A 25,653-nucleotide genomic window follows, 5' to 3' on the forward strand; every position below is an offset into this window, starting at 1 on the left:
AACGTTAACTCTGATCCCTCTTCTCAGATCCAATCTCCAAGTGCAAACTGGACACCTCCAACGGAATGTTTGACTATTAACTCAAATTTAACAAATATCAAATTCATATTCATCGCCTTCTTTTTCTCAATGTCATTTATGTTAATGGTACAATCATTCTCATGGTCACCTAGGCTCAAACTCCTAAGAATTATGCTTTAGTTATTTTTCCTCTCTATATCCATGCATCAAATCCTGTCAATTACTTTCTTAAAGTGTCTTGAATCACACACACTTTATACCCAAGTTTATATTTCTCATTAGTGATATCTGAACTAACTCTATTGTCCCAAAATTGGCTTTCCTGTTTCTCCTGTTTGCTATATAATAAAACTAAAGCAGCACGTTATAAATAAAACTTCCTCTCCCCTAACCCGCCAAAAATACATTCACAGACTCCTTCAATGACTTGTCACCTGTCCTTGATCTAACATTGTCATTCTATAACCAGACTCCTACCAATCTTGCCAACTTCATCTTCTACCATGTCCCTCAAAGTCTCCACTAACTTAAATGGTCTACCAATCTTTAAGTATGCAAAGCATATTCCAGCGTTCTCGGCTTTGCACCTGTTACTTCTTCAGCCTATAATGCCTTCCTTCTTAGTATATGTGCTGCCGAAGTGAGCACAATGTCTTCCTTCTCTATTTATGTTTTTGCTTTTGGCTTTCCTTTCTTTCAAGCCTCTTAGTCTTCATGAAGTCTTTAATTTCTGCCCTGGCTGCCAGTGACTTTTTCCTGCTCTTAATTTCAATACAACTACTTTTTAACATTCCTCTACTTTTGGTTAATGCCATTGTACTATTATTTCTATGTACTGTCCTTAATTTTAATGAATATTCTACTTCTTCAACTAGGACAGAAGCTTTTAGAGAAAGGCAAGGGCTATGTTTTATATCATCTTTATATTCTAGGAAATTAGCTTTGTTTCTACACTTAGTAGGAACTTAAGGAATAATCACACACATAAAAAAACAGATAAGTAGTTGGGAGATTGCGAGTAATAAAAAAAAAAGAGAAAATCGGCATCCAGTGACGCTAACTAAATGGGTAAAACAGGATATAATAGGGGAAAAAAGCAATCTAACACGAGAACAGAGAATATGGGGAAAGGCAATCACAGAATCAGGCATTAGTGTACTAACAACCATCTAAAAATAGCAAAACCTAACAATAATCATCAAATGACTCTGAGGATTTTTGTTTTACAGGTAGCAGTTCACCCCAACAAGCAATCTCGAAATAAATAGGTAAAACATAAGGTTTGTGGTTTAATTCTTTTTTGTTCCCTACAATGGTTTTTATTTTAATGAAATCTGTTATCAAGACAAGACAGTAGCTCCTGCAGGTGAATATGAGGATGCCCAAAACATTAGAATGATCGCGTCAATTGCATAGACGTTTACAATTGATCTGTCCAGCCCTGGAAATACAGAACCGGCATTCAGTGCTACAGGGGTAGAGTATGCTCTGTCAGTTCTTAGGGTCACAGCTTAAAATAGTTGCACAGTTCAGGGCCAAGGGAGGCCGGGCCGCCACTGTTAGGCTGTCATGTCTAACCCCATAGATGACTATTTTAAGCTACATCACTCTACATAGCGAATGGAGCAACCAGGAAATACTAGCTTTCTTCTTTTAAGAGTAGATGAACTAGTCCCTGATTTTCTCTAAAAACGTGGAGGGGGATTATTCTAACCATATATGAACCATCCTACATCCTCTATCATGCAATCCAGACCCATCTTCTATTGTGGGGAATTCAGTTCTAGTCATCTCTTTTCACGTCCAATTAAGATGAGAAGAGTAGGAGCACATCTTTAAGGGGAAAGAGGATTTTTAAAAAAATTATAGACTTTCTTGGACACAAATATTTGGCATATTTGGGGGCAGAAAGTAATTAGAACATTGTCGAGGAAAAAGTTTTATTCACTTACATGAATTTACAACCTGATTAACTTTTTAAAAATCATTTATAGAAATAAACCTTAGAACTCCTACAACTAACGATATAAAGAAGCAGCCACGCTGAGACTAAAAAAAAAGAGACAGACAGGGGAACTGTCTGTGCATATGATGGAAGAGACTAACCTAAACAATTTAAAGACGTGTGCAAAGAAAGGAATAAACTTCACTGTAAAATTGTAATCAAAGCCTAATTCTTTTAACAAATGATCTCTAAATTTCCTCTTCAACATACTTATAAGAATTCTTAAGTTTAACTATTTGGTCCTTTTAATCTCTTCATCACCATAAAGCTCCAAAAGGCCATGAATTTACAATACCTATATTACTATTTTACAAACTAGTGGTTTATTTCATTAATTGCTCACAGCTAATATATCTGCCAATATTATTACACACATATGCATTAAGCCCTAAAAATGGCAACCGATAGGAAATAAACGATATAAAGTAAAAGAACTAATGGAAAGGAAACTAGTGGATCATATTCATATCCCTTTCCCCTTTGTCACATTAGAGAGTTTATTATTTTACATGTCTATTTTGCTGTCCCTTGAAAAAACTCAATGTGCTTTATCAGCTAGAGCAGACAATGATCTATTCATTATCAAATTTTCTTTGACCTGCTTGCTGTGGATGATTCTAGAAAGGAAACGAATATGCAAGTGTTCTTATTTCTAGACCTAATACATACTATATAAACTTAGAGAATGTCTTGGAATAAACAAACCTACATTTAGTTATATTTTTTAGAAAACCAAAAATGTTACTAACTTAAGGTCTCCTAAAGGCTGTCAGTAGATTTGCATCACATAAAAATCTTAGTTTTAATTAGTAAACAAAGAACTGAATGATTTTAAAATCCTAAATAGAAAACTATAAAATTTGACAGATTTACAGTACCTGGAGTATGGCTGTCCAGGTGAATATCTAACATCTCAATATGAAAAGGAACTATAATGCTAAAACACAAGAAAAAATTGTAATTGTTTAATGTAACTTTCAGTAATAGTTACAAAACACCAAGTCAATATAAAACTGATACATAGCATTAAATAAAATCAGAAGATTTTATAATATTACAGAATACTGAACTTCTCATGCTATCAGGGGATTAATAAAATGATCATCTTTTGTTCAATTAACAAAAAAGGCAAAGTATTCCAAAAGGTGAAATACAAAGTTTCTGTATGCTTACTACAGCTGAAATAAATATTAGTCCTTAAAATAACTGCCAAGTTTTGAAAAATTCCCACATACTCATGGGAAGTGGAATCAAATAATACAAAGCAAATTCTTTCAATAGAGCTGCATCTATTTAGTCAAATATTAACTAAGCACCAACTATATACAAGGTACTGTCAAAGTACGCTGGAGGAAGCCAGGACGACCAGGGTACTATTAGAAGTAGTACAGTGGACCATTGCTTAGTTAGCCCCCATTTATAGCTATTTATGTTCCATTACAGAAGCTGAAAGCTGTGGCAGTAACAGACCAGGTATAAGAGCTGGCAAGAAAAGGATAGATAGTAAATCTGGCAGGGAATTATTTATTTATTTATTTATTTATTTATTTATTTATTTATTTATTATATCCACAAGTTCCCAAACAAACCAGATTATTCTACATCATCCTCCACGATTTAAGGTTACACTATAAAGAAACTGCTAAGTGCTTTATTCTATGATCAAAAATACAATTTCTCTTATGTAGAAGATGAAAAGATCCCTAAGCAGCATCTGACACGCAATTCTAGAACAAGATAGAAGATAGTTAGTACGTGAAGGATTTTTGTGGGCAGAGATTTAACACCTTTCCTCAATAAAGTATACCCTGAAAAGAAATCATGATTCAATTCAGTTGTGTAATCATTTTGACCTTTGAAAGTATAGATATAGAAAAATTCACCTAGGACTTGATTTTCACAGCAAACTTTCAACAGGAAGCATAACAATGGTTAATAAAAATAAATAAATAAAGGTATACCCTGCTTAATTACTTTCTTCAAATGTGGAAAATCAAACTTGATCTAACATTTACAGAAAGACACAGCAATACAGAACACAGTAGAAAGCTATTTCACCCCAAATCTTATGTATTTACCTCTTAATATTACGGCTACCAAAAAAATAAAAGAGCAAACCAACAATCACATGAAGAAAAACCCACTCAAATTCCTAACTCATTTTTTGGTTAACCAGAATCCACTGATCTCTCAACAGCTCCTTCCCATATTATCTCAGTTCAGCATCTCATCACTTGACCCAGTCAAATTTATCATCAAAGTACAAATACTGGAAAATGATTACAACAAAGTACCTAGGTTAAAAGGCCATGACAAGTTTCTAAGTTTGTGACTCTAATACCAAAAACAAAATTAAGAAAAAAGCTGAGATATCAAAATGGGTGAATTTTGGACAGAAAATATCTACACTGTATTATTAAAAAGTTTATAAAATAAAATTTAAATAATTATTTTAGTTTTGCTAGATGAAAAAAAAACTATGTTAATTGGAACAATTACTTGGCAACCAAACCACTGCCACTTGGGACAGGAAAAAACAAAATTAACTTTAAGATCTATTCCCTTGACAAAGTGAAGAAGCAAGGAAAACTTGCCTGTAATTTCTTCCTAATAAAAAGCTTATGACACTTGCATGTCTACTTAAGCCTCAAGCAGTTAGACCTGGCGTGGCCAACAACTAAAAATGTGAACTACATATGCACTTTGGGCCTCAGTTTTTTTACTTATAAACAGAAAGAGCTGAACCAAAGATGATCCATAAAGATAGCTCAGAGATCGGAATTTCTGTAATCTTCCATTGAGGTTAAATAAAAATTTATACACACACGCACATGCATGTATGTGTATATTTACCTACATAAATATTCATATTAATACCATTCTGAGATCTCTATTCAAGTTCTAAAGAAAACTTTAAATTTAGCAATCTTTAATTAATATTCTTTCTTAATAAGACTCTTTGCCATAAGGATTATAAAATGAATCAGTAGCCGACTGATTTAAAATACAATGTATTAATAGAAAATCTGAGAGGTAGTAAGGCTAACAGATGAGAAGACTGCTACTGAAAAGATAGTCTGTTGTTCAGTTTCCAAGAGGAGGGGGCACACCATGGCACAGGTGCCGCATCGGGAGCACCAGGGTTGGGCAGGAGGCAGAAGGAGGGGGAGGAATTGTGAGCAAGAGCCATTATTGTGGTTTCCACATGAAGGAAAAGGTGAGGCAGGGGAAACAGGCTTGGGATTGGCTAGTTTAAATAATTTCAGGGGCGGACGGGTGACTCGGTTGGTTGGAGCACGGGCTCTGAACACCAGGGTTGCCGGTTCGATTCCCCCAGGGGACAGTGAGCTGCCGCCTCCACAATTAGATTGAAGACAGTGAGCTGCCGCGGAGCTTCCGGAGGGGCGGCCGGATGACTCAGTCTGTTGGAGCGCAAGCTCTCAACAACGTTGCTGGTTTGATCCCCGCATGGGGTGGTGGGCTGCGCCCCCTGCAACTAAGGATTGAGGACGGCGACTAGACTTGGAGCTGGGCTGTGCCCTCCACAACTAGATTGAGTGGCAGCAACTTGGAGCTGATGGGCCCTGGAGAAACACACTGTTCCCCAATATTCCCCAAGAAAATTTATTAAATAAATAAATAATTTCAGAGGGCTCTGGGGCATGGGACTGTCCCTAGTTGTTCTGGTACCTGGCCTTGGGCTGATTAAAGCAGGGGAACAGTGGCCTGAAGTGTGAGGGAGATAAAGGACGGAGTTGGAGAGTGAGCACCAGATTGGCTGGTGTGTATCTGAAAAGCAGGTTCAAGGGGGAGGTATTTACTATCTCTAGGAATTGGTCAACCCTGGAAGGGACAGTCCCTCCAGAGTCAGCAAGACCCCAGATGTCAAAGCCCCAGAATACAGACAATAAAACCTGTAGCTGACACTCCCAATTAAGCTAACAGAGAAGCCTCATTTCTACTGGATATTTATTGAACGTTCACCATATGCCAGCATTGCACTATATGCTGCAGATACAAAAATGACCATGTGATAAAAAAATGAGACTGCACAATGCTAAACACATATTACTTTAGAAGAATAAGGGTGAATTTATACAAACTAACAACGGTTTACGTTTGCGTTGGCATTTACAAAATATTTTCACAATTTACTCCATTTAATCCTCAGAAAAGCCCTACGCATAGGCAGTTTATCTTCATTTTACAGGTGATTACGACCAAAGTTCAGGAAAGCTAAAGGACATCCCCAAATCACAGGCAGTAACTCGCAGACCAGAGAACTGAAAGCTTGGTTTTGCTTCTTATCCACTGCTCTTTTCACCAGCACCACAACATCTCCTTCGTTTTAAGTCAAACCTATAGTATTATTATGTACAAATAGCCATGCTTAACCACTGAGGATTTACTCAATGGTCTTTACTGTAACAACTGGACTAACATATGGAAAAGTATGTAGGATTCTTAATAACTAATAAAATATAAATTCTTTACTAGGGGTACCTGTGAGTGGTATTTGAAGGCACAATTGTCTTTGGTTTTTGTTTCGTTTTGTTTTTTTCAACTTCTGTGTAACAACAGAATGCTAGTCCTCACAAAACTTTTCTAAGACATGATTTCAAAAACAGCTCTTTTGTTTCACAGTAACCACAGGTTATTAAATATATATACTTTTAAAAGTGTTTCTATAAATTTGAATTAACTTACCAAATGAAATCCAAAAATCTGTATTAGAAATTCTTTTGAAATTCCTGTATTTAAAAAAACTCTGGTTTTATCATTAATTAAAAAAAAAAATTATTCACAGAAGTAATCCTATAAAGGCATCTTGACATTAGTGCAAGCCAGTATTTAAAGAAGTACGTTCTTCCCAAGGTAGCAGCTGGAATCTAATATTCAATCCTATTTGTGCCCATAGTTGTGAGGCTGAAAATGGTGTTCTCCCTGCTTTATAGCTTTATCAGAAAATTCTAAAGTTCCCGCAGATGAAGAAACTACTGCTCTTAAGAGATCTTTCTGGACTACACATCAGCTGTCCTATTTTTCATCTTCTAGAATCAGAATAAAAAGTCTTCTCCTTTGCAACTGAGGAACAAAGATCCACCTAACTCCTCTACTTCTAAATTTCTGTATTTTACACTACTGTCCCTGGGGCCGGCTGACTAGAAGTCTAATTCATGAGATGCCAATAAAATGGATAGGTAGGTTGGGATGGATACTGTAAAGTTGGAGGGCCAGAAGGCAGCAAAATCTTTGGTATGGAGATCAGGAATTAGCTTTTGTAAAGGATAGGAGGTAATATTTAACTAGAGCACTCTCTGCAAAGTTACTCTTCAGGGCTATCTATGCTGCTTATTAGCTAAAACAGCTCTGGCTTAAGCAAGCATACTCCCTGGCTTAAAGGACAGCTGGTCTTGACCAGGCATCTTCAGTGTCTATTATCTCCTGGCAAGGGTACTCTGAGTAGTCAGAAGAGGTCCCAGATGGCAATCTGAATGCCCAAGGGTTCAGGGCCCTGGGCCTCATCTTTGCTGTTGCTGAAGGCAGGGCAGGTGCCTACTTAAAAGGATGGTGGCAAATCATTTTCTAAAATATGCTGTGAATCCTTAAAAATGACTCAAACCTAGATGACTGATCTTCTTTAAAGGACAATAGAATTAGATTCAATATTAGATCTGGCTTCAGAGATCTGCAAAAACAAAAACAAAACCTTCCTTTTTTGAAATACTGACATCTCATTCATAGTTTTACTCCAAAAGTAATCAATTTTATTTAAAAACTAGAAATAGTGTTTTCTTCTTGGCTCACTGAAGTAAAATTTAAGCTCAATTGGTTTCCAAACATTTGTGCTTAGAATTAAAAATATCTCAAATACGTCATTTTACAAAATATATATGGCGTGCAAACATACAGTGAATGTTTAAATTAAAAAAATCTACTACAATAAAAGATAGTACATTGCCATTAATTCCCCCTCAAAATACTCCCCCTCACTTCAAACACACTAATCGTTCTTGCCACTCTGTGAAGCAGTTCTGGAAGTCCTCTTTCATGAGTGTCTTTAGTTGCACTGTCCTGGCTGCCTCAGTGTCCTGAATCGATTCAAAACGTTTGCCTTTCATGGTCATTTTGACTTTGGGGAAGAGCCAGAAGTCGCACGGTGCCAGACGTGGTGAATAAGGTAGATGAGGACACACTGTCATGCTTTTATTTGACAGAAATTGCCATACCAGAAACTATGTGTGACACAGAGCCTTTCTGTTGCGATCAAAAAATATGGTGAAGGCTGCTGCTGAGTGCCATCCGACGGAAAGGCAGGGATCTTCAATACAGGAAACAGTACATCGAACCTTAGTAACAGTGTGACAAGTTTCAACTTGTTCCTGTGCAGTCAGTCAGGTGTGAGCTACGGTTGAGAGAAGGTGTGTTTTAAAGTGTGCCGTACATCATCCTCCATCATGACAATGTTCCTTATCACACACTGTTTCTGGTACATGGCAATTTCTGTCAAATAAAAACATTACAGTGTGTCCTCATCCAATTTATTCACTGGATCTGGCACTGTGTGACTTCTGGCTCTTCCCCAAAGTCAAAATGATTCAGGACATTGAGGCAGCCATGACAGCGCAACTAAAGACACTCATGAAAGACTCCAGAACTGCTTCAGAAAGTGGCATGGGATAAGTGTGGTTGAAGTGAGGGGGAGTATTTCAAGGGGGAGTAATAGCAGTGTGTCTTTTACTGTAATTAATATTTTTTATTTAAATATTCACTGTATTGTCTATCACACCCTGTACATATACAAATACAGTGGTACCTCGGTTTTCAAACATCTCTGTTGACAAACATTTCAGTTTACGAACACCGTAAATTTTATGGATCTATGGTATCATTAGATAGTAAAATTCATACTAAATCTGCACTTTTAGGGTTTGATTTTAAAGGTATGGAACGGATTAATCCATTTTGCATTACTTTCTATGGGGAAACCATGCCTCGGTTTCAGAACTCGAATGGTCTTCCGGAACGGATTACGTTAGAAAACCGAGGTACGACTACATTTCACTGTAACAAGAGGAAAAAACCAAGAACTCCATTTCCAAAGGTGACACAACTATTTAATGATAGCGATAACCTGTACAGATAAAGAACACAGAGCTCTTTTCTTAAATGTCTCAGTTACTTCTGCTCATCACAAACTGCTCATGGAAACGTGTTTGCCTTCCGGTATGAAAATTATACATAGTTAGCACCTAGAACCATGTCTGGTATATAGTAACAGATACTCAAATATTTCTTGTTCATTGTTTATTCACTAGACAATAATAATAAAGTTATAGCACCATCTCTGTCAAATGAATTAACGCTACATAAAAATGACATGCAGAATTATATGAAGAACACAAATTCTTACAGTCTTTGGGTTTACATAAAGTCAATTTTTAATGATATTTTCTTTAGAAAGTAAATAAATTCCTATCTACTGACATGTAACATACTTATCAAGAAACAAGTCATGAAATACAGGCCTGATAAATTAATTTGACAATTTTATTAATTTTATATTAATGTAATTAATATAAACATTAATGTATAGAAATATAAATATTATTACTATATGTTGGTTATATAAAACTATATTTAATTATATTAAATGTTAATATTGTTTTACAAATGTTAATAGCAATAAAACATAAGACTTCTCTATGGCTTATAATTCTGGAATCTCTTTTTAAAAATTCATTCAAAATTGGTTTATAGTACACACATATACTTAATAAAAGAAATGTTGTTAGCCTTAAATTTCCAATCAACACAGGATACCACAAAGAAAACTTTTTTGAACTCTAACTCTCTCTGTGGCATATATACGCCATGCCCCAACAGAGATAAGGAGTAGAGTGCTCAGCTAACAATACAGGAATCAGTGCCTTATCGGCTATACTATAGCAATTACCGTAAGATACTTAAGTACTGCTCAGCTGTACGAGTAGGTGCTAGTCCTGTTCACCTAGACCAGCCTTACACAGTCTTCTCACTTACTAGCTGCCTAACATACTGTATGACCTCATATGACCCTACCTAAGACATTAACCTCTGACAGCCTTGGTTTCCTGTTTTATAAACCATCGTTACATTCTTCATAGAATTGCAAAAATTAAATGAGTTAATACATATAAAATCCTTAAACACCGTAGTATCTGACACATAAGAGACAAACAATGAATTAATACCATAAATAATCAGAAAACACAGACATACAAGTATATGGGAGATAGTAAGTGGTAATGGTTAAAGCATGGGGCTCTAGAGACAGAATATGTTTGGTTTATATGGTCTTGAGCAAGTTCTTTACCACTCTAGGCCTCATTTTTGCACCTGACAAAAACACTTAACTTTATAGGGTGTTCTGAAGAGTAAATGAATATATCAAGTGCTGCATACAGTAGCTGCATACTATAAACACGCAGTAAATGTGAGCTCAAATATAAAACAAGCGTAAGGGTTAAAGAACCCCCTTATTTCTGGTTTAATTCATGAAACAGAAACTGAATGATTTCTTTCCTATTAGAACACTATGGAAGTGGGAATTCAGTCCCGCGTTGCCTAACCTTATAAGGAACAGGAGGAGCCTCACAACACGGTGCTGAGTTCCTATTTGCCGACTCAATGTAACGGATGCAGTCTGCCAGCAGGGAGTCCGTGAAACGGATGCAAGTCTATCAAAAGGCTGCTAAAACCGTGGACCTGCCCTGGCATTAAAATCAACACAGGCACTGACACCTTACCAATGAGGATAAAAGATGCGAGACATTCTAGAAATAGAAATACAATGCACTTTAACTTTATAAAACGATATTAATAAAACCACTAATTAATCCAATTACTGCTTCAATAGTGTATTATAGTTTATAGTATTTATGACAAATATCTGTCCAACGTTACCGTCCCAAATCGGCTCATACGTAGATTTACATATATGGGAGACAAGCAGGATTTACAAGCCCCTTTAAGCATAATTATTTCTCCTACTATGTAAACCCAGGTAGTACTTGTCCTCATATGCACGTCGACCTCCTCTTCCCTCTCCTCCTCAACTCCCTGGCCTAGACACCCTCAACTACAGCCGAACAAGGACTTCCCACCCCCTCCCCAGCCCCACACCAGGCACAGGTACCCACTTACCACAGCACAGGTCACTATCTGGGTCCTACACTCCTGTGCAAAAGCAGCTCCGCTTCTGTGGACAAAAAGCTCTGGTAACTCGACTCAGTATTTACAGAACTGTACTAAACCCTCTCTTACTGGCCACACTATGAGGCCTCGACATCGTAACTTCAGAGGGACAGAAACGACCTGGAAACTTTCAGTACCTTTGATTTCTCTCATCAAAACTCCTCTCACTGCTAAGACTCTCACCTGCAACTGTTTACCAAAGACATGAAACAATCAGACGTAAATTCCTTTCATCTCATTCCTTTTCAAGTATGCATCTCAAATCTATTCCAAGGATCCGTCCATCCCAAGTCTCCTATGAAATCAAAGTTCTGCATCTGTGTCCTTCCCCCAGTCCACTCTCAGGACTGTATGTACCCAGTGATGTTCAGTGTGTGAGAAAAAGGTGTATGTACGACCCAGGCCCTGCCTGGAGAAGGTTCACATCCAACTTGAATGCGTACTACAATTTCTTCATCCATGCCTGGATTTTGCAATGCATATAGAAGGCTCTTTAACTGAATTTGCAAACTGCATGTAAAATCCAACATAACCTGAAATGACCCTTCTTGTCCTGACCTAGCAAACTTTTAGTCATTCTTCACGTCCGAGCTCAGTTACCACCCTCTTCATAAAAACATTCCCACAACCCTACAAGCAGAACTAGTTTCTTTTTTCCCCTCTGGGATTCTCTAATACCTCACTCATAGCCTTTATAAATCAAATGCCACATTGCAATTTACTTAATATAGTTATTAATCATATTCCATTGAATCTAAGATGCAAGTGATCATAAGAAAGAAAAAGTTCAGCTAATTAAACTGTGACGTGCCTATGATTATAAGTTGTATTCCAATTTCAAAGATACTAAAATGAAAAAATTAGACAAAGTACGTCTTAGAAGCGAAAAAATGCAGTATATCTCCCACAACAGGTAAAATTCTGTGAGAGCAGCAAACACATCTTATTGTTCTTCAGTTTTTCAATGCCCATTACCATGCTGGGTACAGAGTAGAGGAAAAGAACAAGCAAGCCTGATGTTTTCACCTAATCCTTTACCCTTTCTTTCATCTCATTCCTTTTCAAGTCACTGTTCTGTGTGCTAAAGAGAAGTTTGACAACCTGTTTTTTTATATTAAGCAACTTCACTGTCATACTCTTTCTAGAGGCCACTGTGAATTCATGACTAAATTACTGCAACGACATTCTTTTTATTGGGCTCCTGGTTTATAACTTTTCCATACTTTTATCTATAGAGAAATACTCTAATATTTGCATAACAAGTCTTTCCATTCAATTCCTTCCACCTACTAGATTCATGTTTTTCAAACTTACTTTTATTATTCTGGCAAACTCTCTTCTTCAAACGAAATGTTAGGAAACAATTCCATAAACACACAACTTCTCTGGCTGAAGCATGGGTGACAGGCTGTTCACTTGGAGTATGCTGAGCCTCTCTGTGAGACCACTCCGTCTCTATGGAGCACAGAGAGAGAATACCACGCCCTGTGTTAGCTGCAAGCTTCAATGTGAGGCCACCTGGCTCAAGACACCCTCTGTCCTCACCTCTCCACCTGACCCAAAGTCTCAGATATCCACTTTCCAAACCAATCTTCAAGGCCTTGTTTCAAGTCCTATTTCCACCACAAAAAAAGCCTACTTTCTTTCCTTCCATCATCCTTCCTGTTTATTCAAATCCACCGATTCACTTGTCTCTGAGCTTTCATACTCATTTTCCATACCTTAAAACCCAGTACTTAAGTATAAATGCTCACATGCAATTGCAGCTGCCATGTAATTGTTTCATGTATGCAAGCCTTATCTTCCCAATATAAGCATCCTTTTAAGACAGATTAGGACACTCAGAGCCTAACAGACTGAGAGCACACAGTAGACATTTAGTTCTCACTACACTGAAACCTACTGCTTCTTTTCCACCTGCGGATACACCTCTCCCCATATCCTTGGTTGCACTCCACCGAAACTTTCAGATAGTCCTTTTACACAACTCTCTCTTGTTTAGCTCTGATATTTAACTCAAGCGATATCCACATCTAAAACTAGTCATTCCCTCACTTTACTATTTCACATTCTTCTAGTAGGTGTTGCTATGTAGAGATTTTAGCAGGTTACCAATTTCCACATACAGTTTTCTTTATAACATTCAAAGCCTTTTTATACATATTATCTGATCTTTACAACTCTATGAGGTAAAGAGGGAAGGAATTAATACTACAAATTTTAAAATGAAGAAAGAAATGAGGCTCCTTTTGTAACTTGTTTGCTCAGGGTGAACAGCTAACTGGGAGTATCATCTGAACAAAAATGTAAAGGTTCGAATTCTTAGATCTGTTGTATTACGAATTTTAAAATGTCACTTTTTCCTGCTGCCTCAACATCCCCATAAGCAAGCTATGAGCACCCCGCCCAGGGAATCAGATGCACGGTGTGATAAGGGTGGTTCCTGCCAGGAGTTTCCCTTCCTAGCTTCCCCTTACAGTGACCTAGTAACTGTAATACACACCAATGAACTCCCCCACACCTTTTCTTGTGTACTCCACCCTGAACCCCCAATAAAGGCACCTGCCCATGGGTCCTTGCTCTGTTCTCTGCTTCCACCTGTTTGGTTGAGTCAGGTCCCTCCCACGTGACCCCTTCTCTGTGTATAGTGACTCTGTCTCTCTAGGTCCCATGAGTATGATAAATTTTTTTTCCCCTGTATTTCCTCTTGTGGCCATACCTTGACTGACAAACACAAAACACAAAATACTTCTACTCTAGGAAGCCTCTCAGTACACATGTGTGCAGTAATAATAAACCTACTACTTAAACCACCCCTCCAATCAAGCACAGAGTTCCTGCTCCTAATTTTATTACCATACCTAAGGAAAGGAGACCCTTCATACATCTGAATTACTACTTTTTCTATTCAAGAGTCTCAGGTCTCAAATTTTAAAAACACCTAGAAGCTAGATATTCTGAGCCAAAATGACAGGGATAATGGATTTGCTTACTCCACGGTGTAAATTAACAAATTTGAGGCTGTAAATGCTTCTCAGAGTTTGTAGTCCACTGGGATCTTAGATTTTCCAACTGCTAATTCCACTCAAGAAAAAGTAATCACATTGTTCATACCAAAGTGACAGTATCACAAACACGACCGTGGTTAAAGAGCTACTGACAAAATGTCCTAACTACAAATCCAATGTTGGACACTGAAGTATATGTTTAAAATACTAATGTTTTTGGTCACCAACATATAAAAGTACACATTACCCATAAAAATACAACCTAGGAGCAGTCAATAAGTCTAACAAATAATGAAGAACAAAAATCTATTAATCTGTGAATTAAAGTACTGCCTTTATTCTTTAATAGAATCCACCGTAATCACACAGCCCTTATAAGAAACATGGTAAATGTGAGCCTCAACCCCTCCCCTCCAATCCGTAAATACTTCATCATCTAAGTTTAACTGACTTATAGAGAGCACTCTCACCATATGCTGGGTGCAGTACCCAGAACAGGACCATGGACTCAAATATTCACAGAATCTTAAATTTTAGAAATAGACGAAGACTCAGAGTTCATCTAATCAAACTCTCTATACGGTACAAAAAATTCTTCTATATTCTATCCTGTCTTTGATAGATGGATATCCAGCCTCTAATGATAGGAAGGCCACGACTTGATGAACGAAGGCTTTGTATTATTGTACAGCTCTGTCCATGTATATACACAAACACGTCACATTCCATTGTTTTCCCAGAGCCAGACAAAACAGAACTGTTTCAATTTCAAAAAACCCAGCCCTTCCTATGTCACACTTTCTCTTACTTTTAACAACAAAAATGACCACTCTTCAATTACTGCTAGTATGAAATGTTTTCTACACTCTTCATTCTGGGAATCCTTCTTGCCCCATTTAAAATGTGCCATCTAATACAGTACACAATAGTACACAATATTGCAGAAATGGCCTGACAAGCACAAAGTCCAGAAGGAGCTTTATTCTACTCTTAGTTCATATTAAGGTCAATATGCCCCAAATAGTCTTTACTTGTCCTGCTGCCCAGCCAAGTTTTTCATCTTGTAGGTACTCAATGCCCCCAGCTCTCACCTGTTGTATTTACTTTGCTAATTCTGGACCAGCATCCTAGCCTATTAAGATCACTCAGAATCTCAATTCTTTCTCCTCTCACAATTATTAGCAACATCACCCAGTTTTGTCTCATCTTTGAATTCAGTAAATATGCCATTCTTCAGTATGGTATTTGCGAAAAACTTGAAACAGGACTCTCTCAAGGATAGACTCCCATGCCCTAATACCGGAGGCCTCAACTGAGGTGGACAACCAACATTTTTCATATAACTGACTAAGCAAGTGTGAGCCTTTAGAGAAATCATGACTATAAATACTGAAATCCAGACCCACTCTGTTGATAGTATTTCCACTGTATCTCATCTGAATCCTCTCGGTAATTCATTCAAAGGACTTTGCTAAGGATGGTTATCAAGCTCATTTGTCTGCAGTTTAGGATTTTTTTTTAAAGTGATGAGCTGCTTATTCATGCTCAAGTTTTCCACGATGCATAATTTTCAAGTTACTGAAACTGGCCTGAAGTTCCTGCTGATCCCTAGGAGAGCACTCTCCTGGATGATCCAGACTTCCGAAAAGCTTCTGAATGTCCTTCCTCTCCTCACTTACCTTGAACAAGTATCTCAGAGTGAGTTACAGCTCTAGTCATTTCAGCTGGAACTGTATTTTCCTTGCTGGTTAACAGAAGAAGAATGAAGAAGCTCTGCCTTTTCTCTGTCCTCTCCACATTATACCAGTTTGCTCAAGCAATGAGTGTCTCTTGCTTTGACTTAAAGCCTTAAGAAATTGTTTAAAATAATTTTAAAAGCCTGACTTTTTTATGGGTTTCTGTTTTCCTGACATTATTCTTAAAATGTCAAACTGCTTTTTGTTTTCCTTCTTAATCCTATGTGCCTCCTTCTATCTTCCACATACAGTATCTTAAAATCTGCGCTTCACACAGAGGTCTCCATGCAACCACACTAGTTTCTATTTACCACCTCTTTCACACTGCCTTTGGTCCTAATTGTCTGTCAGTGCCACAGAATGTTAGGACTGGAAGAAACCTTAACTGCATAGTCAGTATTTTAATTTTCAAAATTACTTACCTTTTAAAGGATTTAAAGTATGCATGAGACACAAAAGGGTGAAAAACAGCCTTTCTCTGTGGACTTACCCTTTTTTACCTTATGTCACATGAACAAAAGCCTCAGAATCAGAGATGATTTTAAATCACGGGTCTACCATTTACTGGAGGGCAGATCTGCTTACAGAAATTAGAGTTCACTGAGGCTATCTGTAAAGTGGGCAGAGTAATAACAACCTTACAAGGATATTGCAGGTTGTAATGAGTTAATATAAATGCCCAGCCCAGCATTTAACACACACTAGGTAAAAAATAAATGTTTGTTTTCTCCCTCCATAAGTGTCATTTTTAAAAAAAATCCATTTCTAACTATAGTTTGGGAAAAGATACAGTAATATCTCAACAGCCTGAGGATTTGCTTACCTACACAAAGAATTTACTGATCTCTTTAGTTCTGAATTTGCTCTTTCAAGAAAGAACAAAATAATACCACTTAGGTTCCACCATTAAATTCAATAACAAGGAGACATAAGAGAATTGTACTTTTCACCGGTATCGTATTCAACATACTAAGGCAGAATAATAACCAGTGAAAATAAACAGGCAGTCTATCTGGAAGAAGACAAACTCACGCTGGATACTCTCCCCCTCTGGTCCCTAAACTAAACCTCAGCTACATTTACACATTTACTAGCAAAAGATGAGGATAACAAAACTCTAAATACAGCAGAAAGACAACTAGCACAGAAGCCAAGTTTCTAGCCCTCACTTTGCCACAAAGTACCAGAAAGTCATTCAACCTTTCTGGGCTTCAGTTTCTTCATTTCTAAAATACCACTAAGGAATGAGGGACAGGAAGAGATGGTCAGTTATCTTTAAGTTACCTAGTTAACTACAATTTCATTAAGCCTTTATCTCGCCATATACTTCCATGAGCAATTTGTGCTTCAACAGGTTTCCTTTGCCACAATTTGCTCATTCACTAGGTAACAAAATGACAAGCACTATGAATATCCAACCTCATTTCATACCTAGATCAGAAGAGTATAGAAGACCCCACATGTACATATGGTCTGGTATCAGGCCAGGTTCCCTCTTTTACTGTTAGACCTTACTGTGTCATCCCTACAGTACTTCATGGAGCCCTGCAGAACCTCTGACCCATATTTCTGCTTTTACGTAACAGTAAAAACACAAAATTCTTTTATAAATAGACTTCAGCAGCAATACCAAAAGGCTACAACTGGTGAGCAATGACCTCAAAGATCCTTTCAAACTAAAATTCCATGATTTTGTACGTCTGTTATTTCTACAAAATCTATGTATAGCAACTTTATCTTCATTCTTTATCAAGCTTCCTTTTCTTTTTTTCCTTCAATTGGCTTGTCTACCTGCTCCAATATTCCTTAAGTATTACTTTTTATTTATTCTGATTCAGATTTGAAAAGTGGATGATTAAAACTGTTTCTCTTGCACCTCTCTATCATGAAATCCCTCTCAAAAATGCCCTTTTAAAAATTAATGTGGCTCTACATTGAGTACTTTTTCATCTTCCATGAAAATCTTAAAAATAGGCAATAATACTGTTTTGTCATCATCAACAAATCTTAAAGGTCATGCTATCCATCATCTAATGGGTAAAACCAACTTGGTAGTTCAGAACCTAAATCACTTCACAGGATACAAGACAAAGTTCCTCATAATGAATTCCAATCTATAACAAACAATTAGAAGATTTTAGAAAAATAAAATTAAAGGAGTAAACTTGACTTCTCTGAAAAAAGAAACCACCACCAAACACAGGGTCATATGTATACATATACAAACATATGTGTGTGTGCATGTAGATATGTGTATATTTGTATAAAGTGTACATATTTTGTTAAGATGCCTATTAGGGAAAACCAAAGTAATAGACTATATATAGCAAAGAAAAAACATATTTGTATTAAACTTTAAGTCAATTTTCTATTCTTAATAGCTCTAGAAAAAATGTTTGGTGTAAGAGGTTGATACTACTGGACTAGATTTTTAAATTAAATATAAATGTCAATTATTTTCTTTGGTCCCCATTGTCAGCAATAATGAAAAACTGGTCTTCCCATTTCTGGTTTTAGGACATCCACAGGTCTCATTATTTAAATCCCCAACGAAGTAGAGGAAAGTAAGAGAGACAAGTTCTTAAAGAGCCAACATCTTATCCTCAAGTCTGAACTTCCTTTGTGTGAGAATGAGCATAAAAATGTTAATTGCGCCTAAAATTGACAAGGAAATATCCACACAGCAAGCAAAAGCATGATCTGTTACTGTATGTGATGATTAGGGCCAAAACTCAACCAAATTCCTGGCCAATAAAAGTTAATTACAGATTTAGATCAATGGTTCCTTACATATTCTAAATTCTTTAGGAGACACAACTCCTAAAGTTCATTTTATCTAGGGCTCTTTGGCTACCAAAGTGCACTGAAGAACAGGTAGTCCTTTTTGAGCAAACATAGTCCACTTTGATCACTCAGTTAAAACAAAAGATGTTTTTAAACCAACAGTACAATGGCTGTTACCTGTGCTCTTATTATAGGATTTCTGCTTTTCCTTTAGTTAAAGTCAAAGTCAGAAGCCCAACAAGGAACAAACAATAGTATGTAGGGGGTACATGTATTTAGTTCCTACTACAAGTCTAAATGCTAGATGCTCAGCCTGGAACTCAGGATTTCAAGCTGAGACCAAACCACACAAACACATTATGAGGAATACATTATTAAGGAAAGCAGTACAGTGGTTCCCTGTAGGTTGTCACTAACATTCTCATTTCATAAAATCAAGTATGAAGCTCCCCAGCTTCAAGAACTGGTTTTACTTAATTTGCCTTGTACAACTTATTTTTTTTTTTTTTTCCGTTTTCAGCCCTTATCATTCAGGGCTTCCTCTACCTCCTGAAAAGTATCCATGAGGATGGATGGTGGAAAACTTTTGGTGCCTTGTTCTTGAGCTAGCCGTTATATTCTGTTAAAGCTAACTACTATTAATTTTTTCAAGCCCTGGAAAGAGTTGTCATGAATGTTTAGAGCAATTTTTTTCTCCCATAAATTAAACAATACCGTTCTCCTGGGGGAAGGGTCCTAAAATAACCAAAAAGTACTAAATAATGAATGGAGACACAAAGTTAAAAGACCTGCATTCCCAGGCCTCATTTATAAAGGGACACCAGAGGCACTTGCTCATTCTCCCCCTGCTAGAGACAGAAAGTACCCCAGGTCACACTCTTAAGGTCTTAAAAGCTCAAAGTCAAAAAAAATTTAATGAAAACAGAGCTATTTCATTAGCTTCATTAAAACTACTCCAGGGTATTGCTCTCAATTCCAAATTGCTATTTTCTCCATCGTCTTCTGCACCCTAATTCAGCAAAAATTTGTCAAGCTCCTACTATGCTAGGAAATAAGGTAAAATCTGCAAACTCGGCCCAGATTAACTGCAAAGACTTGTAGAAATCAGGGTCCATTTCTGGTCTTTGTAACATGGCTGTCTTCTTAAAATGATTGAGCATATCTATTAGAACATAGACCCCTCAATGTCAACAAAATTCAAAATCTTTGGTTTCACGAGAAAAAAACAATTATGTAAAGTTCAAATTTCCTCATATACTTAAGTGCCCCCTGCCACATCATGTAAACTCTTTAAATAAAAAAATTATCCCTGAAAATGAAGGGCTAAACACACCTGTTGGGAAGCAAATGCTCAGCAGGCAGCCAGTCAATATATGTTTGTGGAATAAAAACTGTAAGTTGTATCTGCCATCGAAATCCATTCTCTGAGACACTTATGAACGATCTCCACACCCATCTCTTTCCACATTTTGCCTTCTGGTTCACTGCTCATGACTATACCCTTTGGTTCTCACATTTCAGTGAGACTTAGAATCACCTGGAAAGTTTGTTTGAAAAGGCAATTCCCTGACCACATCCCCCCAAAATTACAGTTCTAGAAGCTGGATCCTGTATTTGTAATAATGCATCATTCAAGTGAATCAGAGTTAGGTAGTCAGATCATACTCTTAGTACCACTGGCTTACCAATGGGCAAGGGCAAAAACCCTAGGTTGCAATTGATGTTAAAGAACAGAACTGACTATATCTAATGTAAATTATAAATTACTCAATTCTCTCAATCAAAATTCACTAACTGGTCTTTAAAACAAGACAAAACAAAGTGAAATAACTTTTGCTTTGACAATGCAAACTGCCATTCAACCCACCAAAAACACATTTTTTCTGAAATACTGAAGTTATTGTCAATGTTTAGAAAAAGAGTAGGAACAAAGAAAACTAAGGACCATAATCCACAGAAACACTTATAAAACTGTGCTGTAAAAGTTTTAGGGGAAAAAGTACCACACACAAAATACTCCTTGACTAGATTACTGTCCTGTCAACACAGGAGCCATTAGCCACATGTGGCTGTTTAAATTAAAAGTAAACAAAATTTAACATCAGTTTCTCAGTTGCACTAGTCACATTTTAAGGGCTCAATAGCCACACATGGCTAGTGGCTAATACGTTGGATAAAACAGATTGGAACATTTCCATCACCACAGAAAATTCCATTGGATAACTCTGGTTTAGAGGTAATGGGTTTACACAAAACATGTAATCTCTGTTCTCCCGAATCAGAGAACTCTATCCAGCAATTTCCAATTTTTAATATATACATCTACTTTAGGCATTAACTGTAAAACAAGAACCTGAGCATAATTTTTCTAAAACTTGTTTCAAGAAAGGTCATTCAAAAGTGATATGCTTATTCATTTCAGATTATCAAAATACAAATATTTTGGTATTTTTGTCTGAAAGGAGGTCTGAAAGGGCCAAAGGCACTAAACCCACAACGAGGTTTTCACCAAATTAGAATCAATGAAAAGTGTTTAATTACTAGAACACAAAAGGTAGTAGATAAAATAAGACCAGTACAGAGATATTAAAATACTTAAGACTAGTTTTCTAAATACTTCAGAAGTATTATTTATATGCAGAATAAATAACTGCTTTGTAACTGGTTTTCAAATGACCGCAATTAATTCTAATTGGTGACATTTTACTATCTTCATTTTTAATTGCTTTCCATCAACTTCACACTAAGAACACCTATAAATAACATACAACCATAAGATGTACTTAAATGTAATTTTCTAAGTAAAGGACTACTAACTCAAAAGCCTAAGCAAACCCTGGTTTTTAGCAGAAAAGGAGACAAAAGTTAATTTTCAACTTAAAATCATCTCTCAACTGCATCAATACCTAGTTTAAAAGAAGGCTGTATAATAAAACACAAAAGTATGGGCAACAGGATGCTGAAGCATGAGAAGTTAACTCTCAATTTAAGATAATTTAATTACAAAGCCTTATTACAAAGTAGAATTAAAACTACAACAGACTCACAAGTGTATACAAATTGAAAGTTAGAACTACTTTCCCTTAAGGAAGATATAATCATTTTGACTAGTTCTTTCCGAAGAATTCAACTGTACTCCAATATGATCTCTAAATTACAGAAGACAATTATGATTCTAACCAGGAAGTTTTGTTCCATGGAAGAGTTTTATAAAACTAACATATTTGTATTTAATACATAAACCTAATACTAAAATGTACAAATGTGAACAGGTCACATAATGATTACTGAGCTATGGTAGTTGGTATAACATTCCTGTGTATTTTAGATTCCTTATGATTATGTTTACTTCAGAGGTCTATGCAAACCTAAGAATTAGCAAAGAAAAACAGTAACTGATTATTAAAAACTGTATAAATGGATCTTAAAGAGAAAACTGTAGTAACTTACCTGCAACACTAGTGATTGTAACTGGAACTCCTTGCACTTGAACGCCTGCAGCACCCAGATTGGCAACGCTCACAGTCTGAAGATTAGGCACTGATGCAAGCTGGGCAGTATTCAAAGTTATTGGGGCACCAGCAACAGCCACGGGAGCAATCTGAGCAAGAGTTGTGCCACCACTTGAGGACACTGGGGTGATGGTTAATTGTTGGGATAACCCAGCATTCTGAACTTGCAAATTGGAAAGACTCTGAATATTCTGAACCTGTACAGTTTGCCAACTGATTTGCCCTGAAGGTGTTAAAGTTGGAGCCCTGATAAGCACCTGAGTCGGATTTACTGCTTGAAGTTGAACATTCTGCAAAGGCTGCTGCTGGATGGTCTGAATTGTCTGCCCTGGCTGGAGCTGAAATGACTGTGGTGGAATAGCCTGAATTATCTGTTGCTGAGGCTGTTGGATCTGGATCTGTTGTAAGATAGGCTGGCCTACAATTTGCACCTGCTGAAGAGAATTTGATTGATCCTGTGTGTTCTGTATTCCATTAGACTGAAGCTGACTGGAGCTCTGGGCTTCACACTCAGTGGCAGCAGGTGTTTGAGATTCTTCAACAGTGCGTTCAGAATTACTGGCTGACGTGCTTGCATACTGGCCCGTATCTGCTGAGCTCACCAATGTGTCACTGCTCGTGAGAGATGTTGAAGCAGTGGTTGTGCAGGTAGTGGAGGAGGAGGGAGATTCCGGCATAGTACTGGCGGAAGCAGTGGTGGTGGTGGGTGTGGAAACTACCTGACTCCCATTGGAAGTCCCACTATCAGTAGTAGTAGCAGGCTGGCTGACCTGCCCAGTCCCTCCTCCCGCAGCCACGTTGTTTATCACTGGCAAAGCTAAAGTCACTCCTCCAATGTTAATTGGGAGGGTTGTTACAACTTGAGCCTGAGTACCAGGAAGGGTCTGTAATTGCAGTGGTATTGAAACACCAGGTCTAATTTGGACTGGAACTGTCTGATTTGCCAGGTTTTGAGCAAGAATATTCCCAGAAGCTGTCCTGTTAGCAGCTGTGAGTATAGCTTGATTACTACCTGCAGAAATGAGCTGAATTTGACCCTGCAAATCCTGTAGAGATGAACTACTGGTTGGATTGATCTGAATTTGCTGACCTTCCACTGTCTGAAGTTGTGGAATCACTTGGTACTGTACACTACCACCTGGGTTTTGTACTTGAATGACTTGAAACTGACCAGGGGTGGAAGAATTACCTGATTTAGTTTTTGTAGGAGATGCACTCCCGTTATTACTGCTGGAAGAACTAGATGAACTAGAAGCTGGTTGAGAAACGTTATTTTCTTTTGACGCAGGAGGAGTGGAGGCAACAAGTTGCCAAGCGTTCCCAGCAAGTTGTGTCGTTACCAGTTCTAGCTGTTGTGGTTGGTTTTGAAGCTGCACCAATCCTTGGCTTGGATCTATAATAATTTGTTGTTGTCCAGTTGCTTGATTTTCACCAGGAGTCCCTATTTTGCTGCAAGTAGCTGCCAGTAAAGCCAGAGGAGAGGGCTGAGAATCCTACCCAAAACGGGATGGTAAAGGAGAGGGGAAAAAAAAGTGGGCGGATTTAGTGGAGGCCAGTAGTCGGGAAGGGCTTATTTATTTACTTTGACAGCTCTACATTTCAGAACGTACTCAGGAAGTGGCAGAAATCAAAAAAGAAATATTAACAAAAACAGTTAAGATATAGGAATAAGGTAGCAGATCCTCTAACGTCAAGTTTAAATAAAAGGAAACGTCTAACCCACTTGCTTAAAGTGTTCTTTTCCTAAACTCAAAATGCCCTTGGGAAAAATACACACCGTTTTCTTTTAGGCCGAGTTCCTGAGGTCATTTCAAACAAACGTTACCCCAAAACGTGAAATCTGTATGAATTTACAATTTAACTTCCTCACTCGCAGAAAGATGCTCTGAGTGGATAAACATTTTTATTCTGTTCTTCATTTCTGGGTAATTTAAAGGACATAACTCCCTCTCTCCCCTTACAGTTTCGTGATGAATTTGTTTTTTTGTTTTTATATATGTTTGCTTTTACCTGGGAGCCTGAGGTTTTGGGTTTTTTATTGTTACTCTCTGGCTCAGAGGTTTTCCCTCCTTCTGCAGCCATCGCCACTGCCGCCGCCGCCTCCTCCTCCTCCTCCTTCTTCTGATCTGCAACAAACCCCCCATACACACGACAACAGGTTATTAGGATTATTACTATTCGCCGGCCCCCTCTGCGCCTCGCCCCCTCCCCCGCGAACAGTAATCTCCATAAGCCCGCGAGCCGCGCACACCGGCAGGGGGTGGGGGAGACGAGGGCCGGGAGGAGGGGGATATCACAAAACGTGGTTTGAAACCCGACCCATCCGCTCCAGAGCAACACCCAGAAGGAGGTTGTTCTCAGACATTAAGACAAAACACAACCCTCCTTCCCTCCCTCCCCTTGATTCCCTCCCGCCCTCTCCTCCTCCCCTTAAAGCATCTCAGCGGCCCCGGGGGAGGGGGAGAACCAAGCAGGGTCTGGGGAGGGAGGGAGAGAGGGAGGTGGTGAAGGAGACCGAGGGGGGTGGAGAATACGTACCGCTCATCCCGCATTAACAGGACAAACCCTCAGACGGAGACACTGGGATAGAGGTGGGTGGGGGTGGGGGCGAGGCGGGAGGAGAGGCCGGTCCCGCCCGCCCGCGGTGGCTCGGAGGAGGCTGTAGCTGGCACAGGCTCTGCCTCTTTTTCCGCGAATGGCCGCCGCTGGGCTGTGGCGTAGCAGCTCCTCTCTCCGCCCGAGCCCGGCTGACTCGCCCTTGATTGACAGCGGCGGCGCGCGGCGCGGGCGGCGGCGCGGGCCGGGGGCGGGGCCAGGGCGGTGCGAGCCCGGCCGACTCCCCACCCCCCTCGGCCTCTCTCCGCCGGAGCCGCCGACTCTCCACCCCTTCCCCCAGCGGATTGGCCGCCGACCTGCCGGGGGCCGGGGCGCTGGGGCCGCCTCTTCTCCACCCCCTTTCTCGGGGTTATTCTTTCTGCAGCTTTTCTTTTCCTCCCTTGGCTCCTCTAGCGCTCTTTCTTTCGGCGTTCTAGCTCAGGCGCGCTGCCGGTAGGCTCTCCATACAGCCAAACTTGTTGTCTCAGGATATCCCGCCCCCTACTCATTTCCCAGCGCCCTCCCCTCAAAAACCTGCTGCAGCATCCCTCCGAATTGCCACTAAAGGAAAAAGTAGGGCTATCGCTCAAGAGAAGCGAGAGAGGCGGGTGAGGATGCGCCCCGACCACCGACGGCTCGGCGCGCCGTGTGAACTGCCCGCTGCCCCCGCATAAGGAGCATGCCTTTCCTGAGGCGCATCCGGACCCGGGCGCCCTTTTTCCCTGGCTTGGGCCCCATTGGCTGAGCCCCTGGTG

At 38.7% G+C, this 25,653-nt stretch overlaps 1 protein-coding gene across 2 annotated transcripts in view; it reads right to left on the reverse strand.

Annotated features, from left to right (window-relative positions):
- SP4 (Sp4 transcription factor) overlaps positions 1–25,057 on the reverse strand; it is a 71,904-nt gene extending 46,847 nt beyond the window's left edge. Inside the window, exons 1-3 of one of the 2 annotated variants that reach the window (XM_081079690.1) lie at positions 24,842–25,057; positions 24,314–24,429; positions 22,242–23,787 (exon numbers count right to left, since the gene is read on the reverse strand). In XM_081079690.1, the coding sequence (XP_080935816.1) occupies positions 22,242–23,787; positions 24,314–24,429; positions 24,842–24,848 (1,669 nt within the window). In that variant the 5' untranslated portion in view covers positions 24,849–25,057. Of the gene's footprint in view, positions 1–22,241; positions 23,797–24,313; positions 24,430–24,841 lie in introns of both variants that reach the window. The other variant, XM_081079689.1, reaches the window with a different exon arrangement.
- Between the last annotated feature and the right edge of the window lie 596 nt (positions 25,058–25,653).

The sequence above is a fragment of the Rhinolophus hipposideros genome, assembly GCF_964194185.1.
Source record: "Rhinolophus hipposideros genome assembly, chromosome: 18".
Lineage (NCBI taxonomy): Eukaryota > Metazoa > Chordata > Mammalia > Chiroptera > Rhinolophidae > Rhinolophus > Rhinolophus hipposideros.